This window comes from Myotis yumanensis, unplaced genomic scaffold, assembly GCF_028538775.1.
Source record: "Myotis yumanensis isolate MYYU_CA2020_CCGP unplaced genomic scaffold, mMyoYum1.0.hap1 SCAF_10, whole genome shotgun sequence".
Taxonomy (NCBI): domain Eukaryota; kingdom Metazoa; phylum Chordata; class Mammalia; order Chiroptera; family Vespertilionidae; genus Myotis; species Myotis yumanensis.
In genome coordinates this window covers 78,378,912-78,399,788 of record NW_027223761.1, presented here as the reverse complement: position 1 = coordinate 78,399,788, position 20,877 = coordinate 78,378,912, and the positions used below count along the sequence as shown (strand labels likewise).

At 41.6% G+C, this 20,877-nt stretch overlaps 1 protein-coding gene across 6 annotated transcripts in view; it reads left to right on the top strand.

The window, feature by feature from the left end:
- USP28 (ubiquitin specific peptidase 28) overlaps positions 1-20,877 on the top strand; it is a 70,916-nt gene that overhangs the window by 16,750 nt on the left and 33,289 nt on the right. For 3 of the 6 annotated variants that reach the window (XM_070426078.1, XM_070426075.1, XM_070426080.1), the window contains exons 2-9: positions 4,749-4,826; positions 5,558-5,690; positions 8,993-9,098; positions 10,234-10,393; positions 16,979-17,065; positions 18,012-18,149; positions 19,011-19,084; positions 20,703-20,779. In XM_070426078.1, the coding sequence (XP_070282179.1) occupies positions 4,749-4,826; positions 5,558-5,690; positions 8,993-9,098; positions 10,234-10,393; positions 16,979-17,065; positions 18,012-18,149; positions 19,011-19,084; positions 20,703-20,779 (853 nt within the window). Of the gene's footprint in view, positions 1-3,295; positions 3,412-4,748; positions 4,827-5,557; positions 5,691-8,992; positions 9,099-10,233; positions 10,394-16,978; positions 17,066-18,011; positions 18,150-19,010; positions 19,085-20,699; positions 20,780-20,877 lie in introns of those variants that run through there. The other 3 variants (XM_070426077.1, XM_070426073.1, XM_070426076.1) reach the window with 2 other exon arrangements.

Genomic DNA, 20,877 nt, shown 5'->3' with positions numbered 1-20,877 from the left:
TGCTTTTGTTCCGGCCCTCCGGTCCAGTTTAAGAACCCATTGTGGCCCTCGAGTCAAAAAGTTTGCCCACCCCTGCTCTAGACAAAGGGGATGGGAGAAGGTAAGAGGCTAGATCTGGGATAGGTGTAACAGAGTCTGTAAGGAAGAAGTGTCCGATCCTGTGGATTATAGCCACCTGGAAATTAATCCTAAATTCCAGCAAATATAGCCGTTAGTTAATCAAAGCTGGTCCACAGTTATGAACCGGCTACTGTTCTGTCCCTTTCTCTGTCCTCTACGATTTTAATTTAGGTCATCTCAGAATTTTTTTCTTGTTTGTATGTTAGCTTTCTGCTTTATCAGTAAATTGGACCAACATAGAGTTGTTGCTGGAAGAAAAACGGAAAAAGCACCAGGGCTTTTGTGGACTGTTCTTGTTTTGTGGAAATTGGAAAGATTAGCGGCAGTCTCAGCATGCATTAAGACCCTGTTGTCTATACTGGACTTCTGGAGTTGTTGCTATATATTTTCTTTAACTCCTAGAATTATTATTTTGCTTTTCTTGTACTTAAGTTTTATTTTAAAATTGGAAAACCAGATCTTTAATTTTGGAGGAAATTTTATTAGGCACCCCTTAGAAGTTCTTTGGAGTAAAGGAACATCTATCAATATGTACTTAGGGTTTTGTTTTTTTAATTGATTTTAGAGAGAGGAAGGGGGAGAGAGAAAGAAACATCAAAATGAGAAACATCAATCAGGTCCTTAATGGGGGATCGAATCCACCACCTTTTAGTGTACGTGAGGATGCTTCAACCAATAGAACCACTTAGTGTTATTTTTTAATTTATCTTTATAGAAATGTCTTTATAAGAATAGACAATTGAGTTCAGGAAATGCATGCATTAATTAGAGTAATGAAATAGCATCCCTCCCTGCTCCTTGTCCCAATACTAAACTGGGCATTTTAAAGATAAAATTCTTAATTAGTGATCTCACCAATTTGCCTCATCTGAACAAAGAGTTTTAATTAGTTGCTGTAGGATTAGGCCAGTTATTGTTCATTACAACAACTTGATGCTTAATGTTTTTATTGTCTGCTAATCCTATTTACTGCCTGTTATGGGATGAGTTACTGTGTTGCTGTAAGCAGACCTCAGTCCTGAGGAGTGGACTGGGTTACACTGAACCACCAAGTAGCCCAGGTCCCAAGCGGGAGCTCCTTCTTTCTGGTGCCTCTTTCTTCACTGCCTCTGGGCAGGAAAAGAGAGTACTTTTTTTTTTTTTTTTACATGTACCTTTATTGATTTCAGAGAGGAAGGGATAGGGAGAGAGAGAAACATCAATGATGAGAAAGAATCATTGATCGGCTGCCTCCTGCACGATCGGGGATCGAGCCCACAGTTTGGACATATCTCCCGACTAAGAATCTAACTGTAACCTCCTGGTTCATAAGTCGATGCTCAACCACTGAGCCACCTGGGCCGAGGCGAGAGTATTTCTTGTTTTAGGAAAATAATGTGAATTCATCTAAGGAAATGCAGACCTGTTGACTCTTGCCAGTTATTTGACTTGATCACGACTGGAGCACAAGCTCTATCCTGTCTCGTTGGGTGTGTACTATATATAGCAGCATGGTGGTGGTGCAGTTAATATTCAAATCAGCTTCCTGTGCGTCCCAGGAGAAACCATTAGTTAGTAATACAGCAGGGTCCTAGTGCTCTTGGTTGGAATGTTAGTATAAAATCAACATTTAGTATATAGTACTTACTAGGATTTTAGTTGTGGGTGCTATTTAAGAAATTAGGTTTAGCTGAATATTTATTAAGATTGAGTCATGCACCCTGGCTGGTGTTTCAGAGTGGTTAGAGCCTCGGCCCAGGCACCAAAGGGTCCTGGGTTCGATTCCTAATCAAGGACATGTAACGGGGTTGCAGGTTCTATCCCCAGCCCCTAGTCAGGGTGTGTGTGGGAGGCAACCCATCAGTGTTTCTCTTTCTCTCTCTCCCCCACTTCCTCTTTCTGTAAAATCAATAAAAACACTTTAAAAAAAAAAAAAAAGATGAATCTAACCATTGACAATAGGTTACCGTTCCATGGTCAGTCAAATGTAGGAGGTATTACTAGAAATAATATAAACACTTCAGTTGAGTTTGTGAGGTAAGGGATGGTGTAGGAGAAAAGGTTGAGTAAGTAGGGCAGGGTAGAATCTTTGAAAACTAGCAAGATGAGGAATTTAGATTTGAATTTACATGTAGAACATCATTCTTAGAGCTGTACAAAGTGATTTTACAAAGTTGTCATCTCTGCCCAATAACTTTAAAACAAGGAAACTAAGTCCAGTTGGTATGGCTCAGCGGTTGAGTATTGATCCAGGAACCAAGAGGTCGCTAGTTTGATTCCCAGTCAGAGCACATGCCTGGGTTGTGGGCTTGATCCCAGTGGGGGCTGTGCAGAAGGCAGCCAATTGATTTCTTCCTCTCTCATCGATGTTTCTCTTTATCTTTCTCCCTTCCTCTCTCTCTAAAAATCAATAAAAATACATTTTTAAAAAGTAATAAAAAAAAGGGAAACTGAGAGTATTTTCCTTTCCTGGGTGTATTTTTCTAGATGTATTGCTGTCCACTGCTACTTGTTACAAAGTGGGAAAAGGGGAAAGGGACTTTAATCCATGGACAAATATAATGATTAGTAAATTATTTAATATTTGCATACCATGTTTCACTGATTGACATTGGCACTCTGAGTTAAATTAATTAATACATGTGAAGTGTTTAGAAGAACATCTGGCTAAAAGTAAGCAGCCTGTGTTACTTATTACTTTTTGTTGGGATTATTTTCTGTGAATCCTAAGTGTCAGTTGATGTTCAGAGTAATTTAAGGTGAAGATGTGATGTAGGTTTAATGCTCTACTCATTTCCCTCCCAATTATTCCCCCTCTTTTTGGGATATGTTGATTTTGATTCTTAGAAAACTGAATATGATTAAGATGTATAGATTCACATACCTTTACCCAATACAATAAAAGGAATTAGAGTTCGTTTGGAGAAAACTTTTTAACATTTTATTTTTCTAAAAACCACATGCTTTGTGTTTTCAGTATTTGCCAAGGCTAAATCTGGACACCTGCTAGTCTGAGGGTCACTCTCCCAGGCCACAGGCAGTGACTTCCTTTGACAAGACTCACCGTCTCAGAGACTGCTGGTCTCAGCAGCGTCGGTTCCATTTCTGGCCTATGACTGTGACCTGGACTAGAACAGAAAGACTGCCTACAGGGGTGTTGCACTTAGTTATTTCTAGTCGCATGATACTTAAGTGTTGTCCTGGGCCCGCAGCTGTTGAGGAACATAGGATACTGTTTCTGTTACAGCGGCAGTGAATGGGCAGTGCCACTTGAGACGTATTACGAGCTGAAAGACAGTCAGTGGCGAAGCAGTAAGTACTGAGGCCCGGCTTCGTTCTGGGATAACCTTAGTTCTGGGAATGGTATAAATTAGATGTCTTCTCAATGAAGTAAATTTGAACTATTTTGTTTTCAGTATTCATCTAAATGATCATTGTCTTCAGTTAGACAGCCAATTGTTTAAATTGATCTTACTTGTAAATAGTTGTTTTGTGTTAACTTTTGTCTGTGCAAAACAGGACAGAGTGTTCCAGTGAAGACGTTAAGGCTGAAAAGGGGTTATAAACTGACCGTGAGGTAGCCAGAAGTTACCACAAGATAGGTTTTTCCGTGATTCAGATCAGTGGAAACATTTCATAGTGTAGTCCCCTGGAATTTTATTTGTAATTCAGAAAATTCTAGCTTTGTACTTCATTTAAGCAATTAAACCTAGTTTTAAATATGATGTTGGTGATATCATTTGTTAATCACATGGTTAGAAACATTGTCAGTAAAAAAAAAAAAATGACACATACAAATGGTATGTGCAGTGAAGCTTAAAATAGCACATCTTCACATCCCTGCAGAATCCCTGCACTCCGTGTATGACCTCCTTACTTTATGTGCTGCTCACAGAGGCGCTTTAAGCATCCCTTAAGGCTAGAATATTACACTTAAATGTTTTATATACTTCCAGTTTTACTGTTTACTCATATTTCTTCTGTAGGTATTTTCCTCGAGTAAACTTTGAAGAGAGTAATAGATGTGGCATTTCAGAATGTGTCTTGACAGTGTTGGGGCTGGGGACACTTTTTTCTTACTCCTTTAGTTCTTCCGGCTGATTGAATAATTCAGACAACGTACAGCAGATTAATAGGAGAAGATCAAATTTTAATAACGTGCACACAGAATATTCACATAGGCATGCACATTCCAAAGACTGAGGCAAAATGAGGCAGATGTGCCAGTTTGGAGAAGAGTCTGGGATTCCTGAGGGGAAATAGGCAATTCACTGGCCGATGACCAAGTGGCAAGCAAATTCTTGCTAGGTGGACTCAGAAACAATGGGTTGCACTTAATTCACATGTGCTGACGTGAGTGTGGTGATTATGCTTGGGTCCCTTCCTGAAGCAGGGTTTCGTCTGAATCTCTTTAGGTGGGAAAGGGGAAGATAACTTCCTATTCTGTTAGGCTGTAATGGTTTTCAGCTCAAAATAGCCTGCGTGGCAGCCGGGCACATTCTGAGAGACTAGACCCCACAACAGTCATACCGTGTTGCTTGGAGGCGAGTCTCTGGTCTGTTAAGATGCTTATACTCTTTACATGTATCCGGGTTTACTTTCTGACTGACATTTGTCTGCGGTTTTGTTTGTTTGTTTCTCAAACATAGAGCTGCCAAATGCTGTTAAACCAGCTGAGAGAAATCACGGGCATTCAGGACCCTTCCTTCCTTCAAGAAGCTCTGAAGGTTAGTGTCAAGGCTTCTGTTAGTCAAGAGGCTTTAAAACAGTTGTCCATGTTGTGGTTATGTCAGTTCAAGCTATTTTATCGCCTAAATGAAAGTGTATGTAGGGACAGAGCTCTACAGGTCAGATAACCCAGTATCTTCAACATGTAAATGGATGGGGGAGACTTGCAGTGCAGGGAACCCTACAGGGTAAAAGAGGTTTATGAACATATCAACCAGTTGCACAGTATAAACTTGGTATGGATCCTGACTCAAGCAAACTAAAGGATATTTGAGTGAGGGAACTTTGAAGTAATTTACTTAAAAACTTGATACTTACTGTTAAGGGGTTATAGTTTTAAGAAGATACATTCTGAAATGTTGACTGATAAACTGATACGATGCTTAAGATTTGCTTCAAAGTATCTGGGAGAGACTGGCAGAATAGATAAAACAAGATCGACCACCTTGGTACATGGGTTCAATTATACATTCCCTCTACTATTGTAAATGTTAGACAGTTTTCCTAATAAAATATTAGAAACAATTACAAGTGTGGTCTCCACTACAGAATATGTTTTAAACACAGTGCCTTACTATCCTCCACCATATTCCCTCGCCCCCAGACTTATGCCTAGACTTACTCCGTGTGCCTCCAGGTTGTAAAGAGTTATAACCAAGCAAGAAATTAACGCACTAATTTTAAATGCTGTGATGCTTTACTTGTGAAGTCTTCCCCCCCCTCTCCTTAGGCCAGTAATGGTGACATCACTCTGGCAGTCAATCTTCTCACAGATGAAAGGGTGAAGGAGCCCAGTCAAGACACTGCTGCTACAGAACCATCTGAAGTAGAGCGGAGTGCTGCCAACAAAGAAGTATTAGCAAGTAAGTACATCCTGTCTTAGTCCTGCTTGAACTCGCAAAAAATAACAGATGAGTGTGTGTGAGTTTTCTGTCTGCCACATCAGCCCTTTGGAAAGAATGGTAATGATAGCTAATGATTAAACCTTTACCATGTGCCAGGCACAATTGTAAGCACTTTTGTGATTCATTCATTCACACTTATTTAATGAGCACCTGCTATGTGCTAACCACTCTTTCAGGCACTGATGAACAAAATAAACAAGATGAACAAAATGAATAAGAATCCCTGCCTTCATGTTGCTTAGTTTTTCAAGGGGAGACGAACAAACAAATTATATAGCATATCAGAACATTCTAAGTACCATAGAGAAAAAGTAAAGGATGGAATGAAAAAAGTTTTGAGGATTAGATTTGAAATAGGATGAGCCTTTTGAGAATGGGTGAGTAAGTCATGTGAGGCCTTAGGGGGGAATATACATTGGATTGCTTAAGGAGCAGCAAGGAGGCCAGAGCTGAGGCTTAGTGAGTGAGGAGGGCAATACGAGATGAGGCCATAGAGAGAACAGGAGGCAGATCATGCATAGCCTGCAGAAGTGCTTGGCTTTCCTCTGAGTTAGATGGCAGCCACTGGAGAATCTGGAGCCAAGGAGCGATGTAAACTGTTCCCATTTTCTAAGGTCACTCTGACTGCTCTGTTGGGTAGCGGTAATGAGCATGGGTCGGAGCAGGGAGCCCAGGACCAGTGAGGAGGCTATAGCAGATGGTGTTGGGTGAACTGGGATGTAGTGGTTAAGGTGTGAAAAGTGCTGCTATGTGGGCTTTGCTTACAGAGGAGACAAGGGGTGTGTGAGAGAGGAGTTAAAGGTGACTCCAGGGTTTTTTCCTAAGCAGCTAAAATGATGGAGCTGCACCTATCCAACATGGGAATAACTGTAGGTGGGGCAAATTTGGGGTGGAAGATGAAGCGATCGGTTTTGGCAATATTAAGTTTGGGTGCCTGTTAGACATTCAGGTGGAGTGTCAAAAAGGCAGTGGAGCCCAGCCAATGTGGCTCAGTGGTTGAGTATTGACCTATGAACCAGGAGGTTACAGATTGATTCCTAGTCAGAGCACATGCCCGGGTTATGGGCTTGATCCCCAATAGGGGGCATTCAAGAGGCAGCCAATTGATGATTCTCTCTCATTGTTGTTGTTTGTCTCTCTCTCTCTCTCTCTCTCTCTCTCTCTCTCTCTCTCTCTCCCTGAAATCAATAAAAATAGATATATTAAAAAAAGAGGCAGTGGAGATCCACATGTGTAGTTCAGGGGTGAGATCCGCTGGAGATAGATATAGAACTTGGAATCATAAACCTGTAAATGGTATGTAAAGTTATGGGACTGGATGAACTCTTCAAGGGAGTCAATATAGAAAAGAGAAAAGGTTCAGTGACTAAACAAGCCGGCACTCGCAGTGAAGGGAGGTCTGGGGAGATCAGGAGTGTCCAGGGAGATCAGGAAGACCAAGAGAACCAGGAGAGTGGTACTGTGGAAGCCAAGGAGGCTTCCAAGGGAAAGGAACCATCAGCTGGGTCAGATGGTGTTAATGGATATTTGGTCTATTTGTAATTTTGAACTACTCTGAATAATGCTGGTATGAATGTTCGTGTGTGTGTGTGTGTGTGTGTGTGTGTGTACACATATACATTTATATGTATATATGTCAGGTGCACATAGTGATCTTTTTAAATCAATATTTTGGAGACTCATCCACGTTGAAAGTTATAACGGTAGTTCACTTATTTTCACTGGTGTGTAGTATTTCATGGTCTGAATTTACTACAGTTTATGTATTTATTGACTTTGGGGTTTGTTCACATTTTTTGCTATTATAAGCAAGGCTGCTGTGAGCTATTTTGATTCATGTAACGTGTGCATGGCTAATGATGTTGGGCATCTTTTCATGTGCTATTGGCCATTTGTATATCTTCTTCAAAAAAATGTCTATCCAAATTATTTGCCCATTTAAAAAATTGGGCATTTGTTTTTTCAGTATTTAGTTGCAGGAATAATTTATGTAGTCTGTATATAGGTACCTTACTGGATACCTGATTTGCAAAAATTTTCTCGCATTCTTTGTTTTTTTTTTTCACATTCTTGATGGTGTTCTCTGAAGCCCAAGGTTTGTGGGTTTTTAAAAATTTTGATGTCAAATTTATCTATTTTTTTTTTTTTTTTTGCTTTAGTTGTTTGTGCTTTGGATGTCATCTCTAAGGTGCCATTGCTTAATCCAATATCACAAAGAATTACAGTGTTTTCTTCTAAGAGTTTTACAATTTTAGCTGTTATCACGCGGTCACAAATTCATTTTTTTAAATGGTGTGAGGTAGGGGTTTAAAGTCATTCTTTTGTGTGTGAATATGCAGTTGTTCCAGTACCATTTGTTGAAAATATAGTCTTTCAGTACTGTATTTTCTTTGTACCTGTGATGAAAAGCAGTTGACCATAAATATGAGATTTGTTTCTGTTTCACTGAAGTCTGTTCCCTTGATCTGTATGTTTGTCTTTATGCCAGTAGCCCACAATCTTGATTACTACAATTTTGTGTTTTTTTTCTTTTTAAATTAAATGTTCTTCATTGTCCATGTATAGAAATTCACTTAACTTTTGTCTAACCACATTTTATTAATTAAAGCTATTGTCTATAGATTATTTTGGGTTTCTCTTGTAGGTGATCATTATCTATGAGTTATGACAGCTTTGTTTCTTATTTTCCAATTCTCATATTTTTAAAAAATTTATTTTTTTCTTTTCTTATTGCACTGACCAGAACTTTAAGAACCATAGTGAACAAAAGCCTTGATAGTAGACATCTTTGTCTTAGTCTTCATTTTAAAGGAAATGTGTTTGACATTTCACCATTAAGTACAAATTGTGCTGTGGGCTTTTCATGGATATTCTTTCTCAGCCTAAGAATATTCTCTTTCTATTTAATTTAGAGTTTTTATGCTTGAATAGAGGTTGAATGTTATCAACTAATTTTTCTGTATCTATTGAGATTATCATTTTCCTCCTTGAAATGTTAAGATAGTGAATTTTACTGGTCTCTTTTCTAATGTTAACTCAGTGTTTCCTACAATGAACTCAACTTGGTCTTAATATAGAATCTTTTTTTGTACATTAGCAGAATTCTGTTTGCTAATGTTTTGTTTAGGTTTTTGGCATTTGTAAACATGTGAGTTTGAGTATATCTAGGTTTGTTAATGCTTTTACTTTTTTTCTGCAATACAGACAGGAGGGCAGTGTTTCCTGCATGTAGACTAATTGAAGTTCAATGTATCTTGCAGAAGTAATAGACCTTACTCATGAGAACAAAGATGATCTTCAGGCTGCCATTGCTTTGAGTCTACTGGAGTCCCCCAAAGTTCAAACTGATGGAAGAGATCTTAACAGGTAATTGATTTAATTTATAATCTTTGCTCCCTACATTAGTGTGTAGGTCAAAGGCAATAGGTCTGTGAGTGCCACTTAAGAACTATTCTTTCAGGCTCCTTCAATTGCATCTAAATTAAATTTTTTAAGGCAAATTTACTAAATTTAGCTTACTTACTCTGGTTCACTTTTGAAAAAGCCAAATATGATAAGTGTCTTATTGCAGCCTGTGGTCTTTGGGCAGAAGCCTGCAGGTTATATAGTTCATAATTGCTAATTTATGGTGGGGGGGGGCATTCTAGTGTTAAGTATCCAATAAATATGTATGCCCTTTATAATCGTTGAGCCTTTGTAAACTTTGAGGGTTATGTTGATTTTTAAAAATGAAATATGATTCAGTTACCCTGTCTCAGAAGTGAACAGGGATAGTATTTGAATTGATACTAATTTGGTGACTGGCTGGAATTGTCCACAAATATCCAGTTCCAGTGGTGGCCTGTCAGTTTCCAGATATGTTTATTCCCTTGTACTGTCGAGTTGTTCTTTCAGGGAAACACAGGGCTGTGGTTTGGGTACTAGACAGTTTGGAGGCTCTTATCTTTTTAAAAAAATATATTTTTATTGACTTCAGAGAGGAAAAGAGAGGGAGAGATAGAAACATCAATGATGAGATGGAATCATGGATTGGCTGCCTCTTGCACGTCCCACACTGGGGATTGAACCTGCAGCCTGGGCCTGTGCCCTGACCTGGTTCATAGGTGGACACTCAACCACTGAGCCATGCTGGCCGGGCTGGAGGCTCTTATCTTTAGCAGGGTGTCTCTCTTGCCTCTTTCAATGACACGGTCTGAGAGAGGACACTGTTGCTGAAATCTAAAACTTTTCCTACACTACCGTAAATAGTCTTGAGTCTCAACTCAGTTCCATGAAGCACCTTATTAGTAATCATCTCTGTTATAGAAGGATTAACATTTCTGTTAAACCTTACTTTTCACTTATGTTATAATCTTATAATTACTGTATAGCCAGTGATTACCCAGCAAATAGTTTATCTGGCGTTTCAAACTACCTATGAAAGGTTACCAACATCCTCCATGTAGTATGTTGTTCTTTAACTTTTTCCTTTCCTGATGTGTGGTATGTTGGCGCCATGCAGGATGCACGAGGCAACCTCTGCAGAAACTAAACGCTCAAAGAGGAAACGCTGTGAAGTCTGGGGAGAAAATCCCAATCCCAATGACTGGAGGCGAGTCGATGGTTGGCCGGTTGGGCTGAAAAACGTTGGCAATACATGTTGGTTTAGTGCTGTTATTCAGGTATGATATTTTTTAAGAGTAAACTATAATTTTATAATTTTGAAACAATATTGTAATTTACTAAAGCAAAATGTGAGGAACACAGCTTAAAAAAAATGGAAACATATATAAACCTGGGGAGTTTCCCCCACAGCGTCGTGTGTGGTTGCTTTCTTGTGTTCTGGATTTGTATGGTCTGGTGCCTACACTGGGCAGTACTAAACACAAGGTCCTCTGTGGCTGTAAACATGTTGAGTCGGTGTTTTAGATCAGCATTCAGTGCCTACTGTGTGGTAGCAGAGCAAGAGTTACTAAGGAGAAGCCAGTTGTTGGAGGCTGTCATGCATGCAGGCAGGTGATGACGGTGGTCTGCAACAGAGAAGTGACGTAAGCCACAGAGAAGAGAAGTACAGCACTTGGGAGGTGTTAGGAGATCAGATCTACAGGATTTGGGGAGTGACTAGATTCAGGTTCTCTGCAGGAGAGGGTGGAGAAAGACTCCCAAGGTTTCTGGTTGGTGTACAGGTGGATGATACCTCTTGACGCTTCAGGAGGGCTGATTAGGGTGTGTAAGAGTGGGATTTCTATTCAGCCCCTCCTCCCCCAAATAGTTATTAGGTGGCAGACCACGATATGTGACAAAAATAGGATAGGTCAACACTTAAAGAATCATGGACTGTGGAGGAGAGAGGAACCTTTAAGGTACAGTGGGGCCTTGACTTACGAGTTTATTCCGAGACCGAGTTCCTTAAGGAGCTCGTTAGGAGCTCGTTAACTCAAATTACTCTATCAACTCAATGCAAAAAATCGACCGAGAGACAGCTGGTATCTCAAAAAACTCGTTAGTTGGGACACTCGTAAGTCAAGACCCCACTGTATTCCAGTACAGAGTCCTCATTTTAACTTTTCATCTTCTCTGATTCCATGTATAGCACTTTTCAATGACAATACTTCTAAACACTTTGTTATGGGGTGGGGTCACAACATTAGTAACAAAGAAACAGAATTTCCGGAGGATGAGGCCCAGAAATCAGGATTTTAAAGATTCCCAGGTGATTCTAATGTGAAGCCAAGGTTGAGAACCACTGTTCTAGACAGTGGGCTCCCTGAAGGCAAAGCCAGTGCATAATTCACCTCTCAGGGTTTCTTGAGTAGATAAGGGAGTGAATTGAATGGGTGAAGGAACACACCCATTCAAGAGGTGTGGTACAGAGGAGTTGAGTTGTTGAGGAAGCTTGGGAAGCCACGTGACCCCTCCAGGGCTGACTTCACTGTGGCCCCATCACGGCTCTGTAGTCCCTCATGTGACCCCGTTGTCCTCTTACTGGAGTGATGTGAACACAGCATCTGGGCTGCTGCCCGTGCAGGCGGATGGCCTTGCCTACCCCATCCCACTGCACGTCCCCAGGTTAGCAGCTGGGTTTTTCTCTCAGTGATGTGACTGGGCTTCCTATCTTCCCTGACACGTGTGCAGATTTCCCCCTAGGAGTCTCCAACTAAAATCTCACAGAAAGGGATTCCTCTGCCACCTTCATTCTTCTGTGTGACCATCCAGGAGTGCTTTTAGGATTAACTCATCAATGGGCTTCCACCTTTAGCCTAAACCCAGCAGGAAGCCACAGAGCAACCTTCTGGCCCTTCCAATTCCCAGTGAAAAGCTAGCTAACAAACTCGGCTGCTGAGTGTGCTTGAATGGGCCATCATCTTGCCATCTGCCGCCATCACCATCACAGTCTTGGAGCCACCCCCTTCTCAACAGAGTGGAGCCATGAGGTTTGTGAGGTGGTCATGGCCTTCAGTCCCAAAACATCATGTGGCCCAACTCCTGCTCTGACAAGACCAGTCAGATATTGGGGGTGTTCCTGGCAATCCAGCACCTCAAATCTGATTCTTGTGAGGCAGGCCTTTGAGATCAGTTCAGTTTTATACTCGCTGAGTTTGAGGGTATGTAGGCAGTGAACTCTGAATATGTAGTTCAGTAAAAAGATCTGGGCTGCAGGTATGTTCTGGGGATCAGTGGCATGGGTGAAGATAAAGCCAAGGGAGTGGATGAACCCCCTAGAGAGAGCGGCCCTAGAGTTGTCTCAGGCATCTGCACCGGACATGGCCACAGGGCCAACTCGACCCTGTCCCTTCAGTCTCCTCCATCATAGCATTGGACATCCACCCAGCTGCTCAGCCAGAAACAGGATCCTCCCTTTCCACACATAAAATCTATGGCCTCCTGTGCCTGGCACTGTTTTGGCACTAGGGAAACAGCCATGAATAAACAGCCCTTACTCCCATGGAGTTTACCTTGAAAAGAGTGGGACAGACGGTAAATAAAATATGTCAGGTGGTGACAAGTGCCATAAAGATAAATGGATGAGGGTAAGAGGGGCCCAGTAAGGAATCAGCTACAGAGGCTGCTATTTGTATAAGGTAGTTAGGTGTGGCCTTTTTGATAAAGTGGGCATCTGAGCAGAGGCCTGCATTAGGTGAGAGAATGAACCATATCCTGTATAATAAAAGGGTAATATGCAAATTGACCGGTGGAACAACTGATTGCTATGACGCACACTAACCACCAGGGGGAAGACACTCAATGCAGGAGCTGCCCCCTGGTGGTCAGTGTGCTCCCACAGCGGGAGCGCTGCTCAGCTAGAAGCCGGGCTCACAGCTGACCAGTGCAGCAGCGGTGACGAGAGCCTCCACAGCAACTCTAAGAATGTCCGACTGCTGGCTTAGGGGAGCAAGCCTAAGCCGTCAGTGGGACATCCCCTGAGGGGTCCTGGACTGTGAGAGAGTGCAGGTCAGGCTGAGGGACACCCCATCCCCCCGCCCCCGCATCAATTTTGTGCACTGGGCCTCTAGTAATTGTAGACAGAGGAAACAGCAAGTAAAAGACCCAGGTTCAGAAGCTTGCTTAATGAGTTGAGAAATAGGAAAAAGGCTAGAACTGAGTTATGGGGGAGAGGGCGACTGATAGTGATGAGGTCAGAAAGGTGGAGGTGGGGTGGGGAGCATGGTGTCATGATGATGATTTAGGGAATATATATGAAGTGGGCAAGTATTGGGAACAGAGCAGAGAAGTGATAGGATCCTACTTCCATTTCAAGAGGACTACTGGAATCTATGTTGAGAACGGAATTTAGGAAGGTAGTGTAGAATTAAGGACATCAGTCAGTTCTTAGAGAGATTGGGGCCCCTCCCTGTATCCACACCCCCTCAGCCTTCGCTCCTGTGAGATGTTGAAAAGAACTAGCAGGTAGAGGGGATAATGGAGTACGGTTTCTGAGAGCATGAGAGGACAGGCTATGGCACATACAGGGAGGGAATAGGAAAACGGGAAGACTAATGGGGAAAAAACAAGGAAGAAATGATGACTGAAAATAAAGTTGATATAGTTTCTAATAGTTGTTTTTTCCTCTGTGAAATAAGCAGCCCTTTTCTGAGACTGAGCGGAGGAATGATAGAGTCAGATTTTAAATGGAGTGAAAGTTTAAGAGTTGTTGCAGACAGTGGGCAACTGGTTGGCAGCAGAATATAATAGTACAGTGATATCAGTATGTCCTGTTTTTATCGGAACTTCTTAGCAGCGCTCTGAAACTGGAAAGTTAAATTCATTTAGATCGGAGGAGTTTCTGGGTCTGGTGAAGGCAAAAGAGCAATTTGAGAATTTATTTTTTTTTTTATTTTATTTTTTTTTTTTTAAATATATTTTATTGATTTTTTACAGAGAGGAAGGGAGAGAGATAGAGAGTTAGAAACATCGATGAGAGAGAAACATCGATCAGCTGCCTCCTGCACATCTCCCACTGGGGATGTGCCCGCAACTCAGGTACATGCCCTTGACCGGAATCGAACCCGGGACCTTTCAGTCCGCAGGCCGACGCTCTATCCACTGAGCCAAACCGGTTTCGGCAATTTGAGAATTTAATGAAGGGAATTAAAGGTAGAAAGAGGGAAAAATGAAGACAGGAAGGAACTAATTATTAGGGGAAAAGGAAAGAGGTCAGTTTGCTTGGATTCCTGATGAAATCAAGGGACAAATGTCCTGTAGGTAGTTGAAAAGTTAAGCCAGAGGACAGGTTATGGTTTAAGAGTGGGATTTTCTGCATTTGTGATCTGGCATCTTGTCATGTGTTGGCATATCCCAGGTGTGGCCGTGGTGTGGGTGGAGAGATGGACTGGAGGAATGTGTCAGGAGACAGGGACCCTGGGCTGAGTGGATGAGCATGTGTTCTCGCAGCACATCCTAGTTGAACCTCCCACCTCCTGTTTGTCTAGAACTGCTGTGGGCCCTTGAGATGCAGGAGTGAACACAGCCAAGACTGAGCCCTGCCCTTATAGAATTAAGATGTAAGTAAATTTATATACTATGTGAGACTGTGATTGGTGTGACAGAGAAAAGAGCAGGTGAAGGGAGATTGCAGTTGCTGCAGGAGAGACAGAGCAGGTTGCAGTGTAAACGGTGATGTTAGGCTAAGGAGATGAGATTGGAGCAAATGCCAAGGGAGTGAGCCAGGCAGCTGAGCGGGGAGAGTATTCCAGGTCGGGGAAACCGAGGTGCAGGCCTTGAGGTGGGAGTGTGTTCATGGGTTTGCTGTGTGCACAGGACACCCTGGAGTCCCGAGTGGCAGGAGTGCTAGGGGCAGAAGGGGGAGTCCTCAGGGATGAAATTGGAAAGGTAACTTGTCTTTCATTCTGAGTGAGATGGGAGTCACTGAGGGTTCTGAGCAGAGGGGTGATGAACTCTGACCCGAGTTTTAAAGGCTCACTCTGGCGACTGTGAGAATGGATGGAGTGGACAGAACCAGTGAAGAAACCTATGGCGACTACTGCAGTCATCCACGTGCGAGGTGATGGGCCTGGAGCAGGCTGGTGGCCGTGGGAGTAGAGAAGAGGTTGGATTCCTGATTTATTCTGAGGGAGAGCTGACAGGAGGTCCCATGGATTGAATGTTGACTGAAGTTACCTAGTAGGATGACAGGACTTGGGATTGTAAGAACTATTACCAGAGAACAGTCTTCAGTGAGTTGGGAGCTTAATTTTGGTCATTTTAGAAAGATGGAAGAACCTGCTGGCAGGTGAACTGGTGCAGGGGACATTCTGGAGGCAGGAAGGCTGTGTGCCGTGATCCAGGTGAGCAGTGATGAGAGTGTGATCACAGCCAGCGATTGGAGGAGGTGGTTGGATACAGCACCCCAGGGGCTCAGTCCAGGCACTTCTCTGTGTTAATGTGGCTGGTTAAGAAAGGGAAAGGATTCCAGGATGATTCCGAATTTCTAAACCGGAGGAGGAGGAGGTAATTAAGTAGTACAAAGAATGCAGCAGAAGCAGGTGTTGGGGAATGGGAGTGCCCTCTTGTGGTTTTTAAGAGCAATGGGGTAAAGCCCGATTTCGGTGAAGGTGAGGAGGTGGAGTGATGTGACTGAGAATGTAAATCCGTTTTATCGTGGTAGAACCGAAGTCCTGGAAAAGGTTACGGGGTGGTGAGCAGAGCAAAAGTGAAACTGGAGGAATGGAGGTGTGTGAGGGAGGCAGTTGGAGTGGAAGGAAGGAGAAGGCAGAGGGCTGATGTTCCCAGCCCAGCTGTGCTCCCACCCTAGCGGTTGAGTCCCAGTAGGCCTGCGATCAAGGGAGGGGAGGAGGGACCTGTTGTCCACCCAGGTCTCGGCTTTAGGAGTCCAGGGTGCAGACTGCAGGGGCTTTTGTTTGAGGAGCGTGTTGGGATGAGGAGTCATAGTCACATGACAGATTGGGAAAACATTATCTTTCAAAAGATATTCATAGTAGAAAAATGTATGGTTTACAAAACAATGAAAAGAATCCTTCATCCTAACTCTGCCAGCCAAAGGTATCTGTTGTTAAAATTTTTTAAATATAATGCTGTGATGAGTGGACAGTGATAAACACTGCTGTTCTCACTACCCAGCTTCAGAAATAAATGTCATGAATCTCTCGGCTATTGAGTCCCTGTTGTTCCCATCCTGTCAGCTCCTCCCTTCCCCTCAAATATAGCCATATATGTATGAATCCTAAACAACCTGTAGTATTATTATATATAAGTAGAGGCCCAGTGCATGAATTCGGTGGATCGGGGCCAGGCCTGTCGGGAGGAGGAGATGGTGGGAGGTTGGCCAGCCGGCCCGCCCCGATTGCTGGCTCTTTATATATATAGATTATACTTAATATAAACAATATAACATTTTATTTTTCTGTAACTTTTGTTCACTCAAAACATATGTCCGAGATTTATCTATGGTAATTCATGTGGCTCTTGAGCATTTATTTTCACTGCTGTGTGACAGTCCATTTTTATGAAAACATTTTTCTCCAAAAGTATTTTAATGATTACGTAATAGTCTAGTGTATAAATGTACTATAGTTTATCTAATCTGTTCCTCTTGTTAGCCATCAGGTAGTTTTTGTTTGTTTGTTTTTTTTCCTAAAAGAATTAGCATTCAGCTCAATTTTTATACATAGCCATTATTATTTCCTTCAACGTAATAGAAGTAGAGTTACTATGTGGACAGTTATACATACTTTTAAGATAAAAGCAGTATTTTCTTGCTGCAGTTATTTTGAAAGAAAGGCTATCAACCATTTCTCTCTTCATTTCAGTCTCTCTTTCAATTGCCTGCATTTCGAAGACTTGTTCTCAGCTACAGCCTGCCACAGAGTGTACTTGAAAATTGTCCCACTCACACCGTAAGTTGTTGCCTTTGAGGAATCTTCACTGTTTAGTTCCTTTCATCCCAAAAGCTTTTAATTTTTTGGCTGAAGCTGATAACTGTGATGCTCTTTGATTTGTACTAATATTGTTTTCACTTCCAAATGGCTCTTTTTCCTTCTTTGTGACAAGAAATAAGGGTTTGCAAAAATGTAAAGTTAAGTAGGAATAAAATTAGAAAAACAGTTCCACGAAAGTGGTGAGTTACCTGCTGACCTCTGCACGGGGAGATGCAGAAATCACTTCTGTTGTGGCAGTGAGCAGTGCGCTGCATTAATCACTCAGACCTACTGATGCAGAGGAGGCAACCTAGTGCTGGAGGTCTGGGCTCAGAAGAGGCTTTAGCCCTGGCTGGTGTGCTCAGTGTTTAGAGCATCGGCCCTTGAGCCAAAGGGTCGAGGGTTCAATTCCTGGTCAAGGGCAAGTACCTGGGTTGCAAGTTCGAGCCTGGGCCCCAGTCAGGGTGGGTGCAGGAGGCAACCTATTGATGTGTCTCTCTCACATCGATGTTTCTCTTTCTCCCCTCCCTGCCTCCTTTCCACTCTCTCTCTAAAAATAAATGAAAAAAACATCCTTGGGTGAGGATTAACAAAGAAGACGAGAAGGATGAAGCCTCTAACCAGCGATCTGACCCTTTCCAGGATTTCACCTGGGAGACAGATCTTCCTAACAGGAAGGAGGACGGCAGCTTCAGAAAACAATTACACTATTAACTCCCTTGCTTCTACGTAGACACTCTTTCAGTTGAGGGTAATCCCCTATAGAGACCTTTCAGAGTACTTGTAACATAGTTTGAGACCTGACCCTGGTCTAGATCTAGGTAAATATACATGTAAGGAGTGATCATTGACAACTTTTCTCTTTATATGTTGTAATTTTTCAAGTAAGAGGTTGTAAGAGTACACATTGCTGTGTTTTCTACAGGAAAAGAGAAATATCATGTTTATGCAAGAGCTTCAGTATTTGTTTGCTCTGATGATGGGATCAAATCGCAAATTTGTAGACCCTTCGGCAGCCCTCGATCTCTTAAAGGGAGCATTCCGATCACCAGAGGAACAGCAGGTACAAGGTTTTCCCTCAAACTCCGTGGAGTTTGAAATCATGCCTAACATTACTGTAATGTTTATTTTAACCGTGTAATAAACTGTGAACATGAGTAAGCAGGACTGTGGGTGCCTACCTTTGCCCTTTATAATGTCTAAGGAACAGGTGGTAAAAAGAGGGTGTGTTGTCTGGGGAGGCTGGCAGTTCTAAAAGGAAGAAGTAGTAATAGAAATAACAATTGTAAAGAAGCTGTGGAAGTAGGAGGAGATTGGAAAGTAGCTCAGTGAGTGCAGCAAAGAGTCACTGAGAAAAACAGAGTCCTTTGTCTGCATGTTTGCTGGGGTGCAGACGATTAACCCTGAGTTCAGCAACTCTGAGCAATCTTCCGAACATTAGTAACTTCTTTTCCCCACCTCCGATTAGGAGACAAAGCTCTCATTATTAGTGCAGCTTCTTCCTCATAAAAGTGATTTTTTTTCTCTAAAAGTCCTACAGTTCTGCAAAATCTCGAAACATTTTACAAAAGTTTTCTTTCTCCATTCAGATCTCATAAATTCTAAAGCACTACAATGTGTTCTTTGGACCTTTTTAAAAAGTCCTAACTGGAAGATTTAGTTTATTTGTTACAAAAAGAGGTGGCTGGAAGTGGCAGCGTTCCAGTTTCCTCCTAGCCACAACTTAGAGGCTGCCTAGTGTGCCTTCTGTTGCACCTTTGGTAGCTGGTCCCAGTGTTCCATGTACCTTCTTGATAGGTGGCCTTAAAATAGAAATCTTTGCATGGTAATAGAATCGTAGTGATTGGTGGGATAAAGTAAATGTTTGTTTCCCTAAGTATAGTGTGGGGTCTAACTCGTATGCAATTTGTTACCTTTCTTATAGCAAGATGTGAGTGAATTCACACACAAGCTTCTGGATTGGCTGGAGGATGCATTCCAGCTCGCTGTGAATGCTAAGTGAGTGTCGAAGATCCGTTTGTGCATCCTTCCTGCTCACAGTGGTCCAGTGAGAATCATGATAAGGGCAAACAATCCTCATCTTAAGTAAAAATTGCTGGTTTTGCCCAACTGGTGTGGCTCAGTGGTTGTGTGTTGACCCATGAACCATGAGGTCATGGTTTGATTCCTGGTCAGGGCATAGGCCCAGATTGCAGGCTCAATCCCCACTAGGGGACATGTGGGAGGCAGTTGATCAATGATTCTATCTCATCATTGATGTTTCTAGCCCCCTCTCCCTTCCTCTCTGAAATCAATAGGAAAAAAAAAAAAAAAAGAAAGAAAAAGAAATTCTGGTTTTTACCAAACTTCATGGGGTAGCCACTCATATTTGTCATTGTGCATCCCCATTGCCTTTGGTTTTTCTCTTTGAGGATATAGATAATCATATTAACCCACAATTTTTTTACTAAACGGGCCATAATTATTAACTTTGTTACAGCCATAGCCTGTGCTGTAAAATGTGTTAAAAGGTTAAATCGTAGATGTGAACATGGTGGAATAATATAGATCATTAAATTTGATCTAAGACAACTGGTGTAATCTGTGTAGACTGTTAGAGAACAGCTTTTAGATATGTCAGTCATTGGCAGAAGTGAAATTCAGGGCAAAGATACAAATGTCCCTCACCCAATATAGATGCTGAGGAATTTGCTTTCTAAATTGTCATAACTTTGGGTAGAAGAAATGTATATCATTAAACAGCTTTGCAAATGGAAATGTACATAATTAACAATTTAAGGTAGGCTTGTAGATATAAACTACAGTTGACCTTAGAACAACATGGGTTGAACTGTGCATATCCATATATACATGAATTTTTTTCAATGAATATACTAGAAAACATTTTTGGAGATTTGCGACAATTTGAAAAAGCTTGAGATGAACCATATAGCCTAGATATATAAAAAAAAATTAAGAAAAAGTTAGGTAAGTCATGAATGTGGAAAATAGTGTATTATTTTCTTTTATAATTTTCTTAACATTTTTTTTTCTGTAGCTTATTTTATTATGAAAATACAGTAATACATAACATACAAAATGTGTGTTAATCAACTGTTTATGTTACTGGTAAAGCTTAAGGTCAACAGTAGGTTATAAGTAGTTAAGTTTTAGAAGAGTCAAAGTTATATATGGATTTTCAACTTAGTCCCTAACGTCCTCATTGTTCAAGGGTCAACTGTGTTTTCATTCCTTGACTATCATGCCACTGGGAAAACTTTTTCTGTTTATTTGTGGAACTGCACAAGAAGGTTCATTCTTATCTATGTACTACTTTCATACCCTGTATACCTTGGAGAGCTATATCTATATCTCTTTGTATGTATCGAATGTATACAGATACATGTATTAGGCTTTCAGGCAGGGATCAGGCCTTTTTGTCCTTATGCTTTCAGGTTTTAGCATCTACTTGTCCAGTGAATATGTGGACTGAAATAATCTATTACTTATTTTAGACCATACCTGGCTCTTTGTTTAAATGAAAAGTTAGTGTTTTTGCTTTTGAATGATGGTTGGGTTTAGTGTAGTGCTTATCTGATCCAAATGATACCAAGTTGTCTCCTTTTTTTAAAAGCAGCAATCCCAAGAAAAAATCTGAAAATCCAATGGTGCAGCTATTCTACGGTACTTTCCTCACTGAAGGGGTTCGTGAAGGTAAATTCTCTGCTGTAACTGTTAATGCTGGTCCTGTAACCAAATCTATATTACTGTGACAGTTTGGGGAGGCAGTGTAGTGAAAAGGCTTGGGAATC